General features: G+C 61.9%; 1 protein-coding gene across 1 annotated transcript in view; it reads right to left on the bottom strand.

The window, feature by feature from the left end:
- ETH_00041645 (uncharacterized protein) overlaps positions 1 to 1,373 on the bottom strand; it is a gene marked incomplete at both ends in the record, with an annotated part of 2,911 nt that extends 1,538 nt beyond the window's left edge. Inside the window, one exon of the mRNA XM_013375627.1 lies at positions 80 to 1,373. Within this exon, the coding sequence (XP_013231081.1) occupies positions 80 to 1,373 (1,294 nt within the window). The remainder of the gene's footprint in view (positions 1 to 79) is intronic.
- Between the last annotated feature and the right edge of the window lie 87 nt (positions 1,374 to 1,460).

Below are 1,460 nucleotides of genomic sequence, written 5' to 3'. Positions count from 1 at the left end.
GCGGCAGCAGCAGCTGCTGCTGCTGCTGCTGCTGCTGTTGCTGCTGCTGCTGTTGTTGCTGCTGCAGGGATAGCAGCACCCGGTGCAGCTGCTGCTGCGGGCGCCGCTCCGCCTTCAACCCCTTCAGTCTTCCACTTCCGCCACATTTCTTCCCTATCACTTTTCAGCTCCTGCTGCTGCTGCCGCTGTTGCTGCTGCTGCTGCCGCCGTTGCTGCTGCTGCTGCTGCTGCGGCAGCTGCTGCGTGGCAGGTGTCGCAGGTGCCCCCGATTCCCGTTGCTGCGGCGCAGCCAAAGCCTCACCACGGGGTGAGAAGAGCCGCTGAGAAGGGGAGACATAGCTATGAGGGACGTGCTGCTGCTGCTGCTGCTGCTGCCGTCCATGCTGCTGCAGCTGTTGCTGCTGCAGCAGGTGAACGTGCTGCTGAAGCACTTGTTGTGCCTGGTTTTGCTGCAGTCTCTGCTCCTCCAGTTGCTGCTGCTGCAGTTGCTGCTGCTGCAGGTGCTGCTGCTGCAGGTGCTGCTGCTGCAGATGCTGCTGCTGCAGCTGCTGTTGTTGGAGCTGCTGCTGTTGAAGCTGCTGCTGCTGCAGTTGCTGCTGCTGGAGCTGCTGCTGCTGCATTTGCTGCTGCTGCAGTTGCTGGTGCTGCAACTGCTGCTGCAGCTGCTGCTGCTGAATATGTTGTTGCTGCTGCTGCAGTAGGTGCAACTGCTGCTGCAGCAGCTGCTGCTGTCCCGGCAACTGTTCCCACGGCTTATCTAGCCCAGTCCTACCAGAATCAGCAGAAAGGCCTGAGCCCCAGCCAGAGCCTTGCGTCTGCGCTGCTGCTGCTGCTGCAACTGCTGCTGCTGCTGCAGCTGCTGCAGCTGCTTCAATTGTTTGTCCGCTTCCACCAGACCACATGGGCACTGACACAGGGTGGTGCTGCTCCGGCGGACTAAGGCGCTGCTGCTGCAGCTGTTGCATGTGCTGCTGCTGCTGTTGCTGCTGCTGCTGCAGCTGTTCATGCTGCTGTTGCTCCTGTTGCGCCAGGTGCTGCTGCGAGGGTGGCGGGGGCTGCCATCGCTGCTGCGCCTGATACCAAGGTTGCCGTTTGGTGCTGCCCGTGTCCCTGCTGCTGCTGCTGCTGCTGCTACTGCTGCTGCTGCTGCTGCCAATGAAGTGAGGCATCCTATCTTTAGGAATGTAGCACCAGCCGCCCTGTTCTCTCCAGCCCTCTGCAGAAGACACCAGCGCAGCTTGCGGGCTTGCAGCTGGTGCGCCCTCTGCAGCAGCAGCAGCAGCCGCTGCTGCTGCAGCTGCTGCCGCTGCAGCAACAGGAATGCCGGCGCCAAGAGCTGCAGCAGAAGCTGCAGCAGAAACCGCAGCAGACATTGCGGCGGCAGAGGCTGCAGCAGCAGATGCTGCTGCAGCAGGATTCGTAGCAGCAGCTGGCGTTCTGTCCGGGTAATTCAGGAACTG

This window comes from Eimeria tenella, genomic scaffold, assembly GCF_000499545.2.
Source record: "Eimeria tenella Houghton genomic scaffold, Eth_scaff2920, whole genome shotgun sequence".
NCBI classification, from domain to species: domain Eukaryota; phylum Apicomplexa; class Conoidasida; order Eucoccidiorida; family Eimeriidae; genus Eimeria; species Eimeria tenella.
The sequence above is the reverse complement of the archived record's forward strand: the minus strand, read 5'-3'. Positions and strand labels throughout refer to the sequence as shown.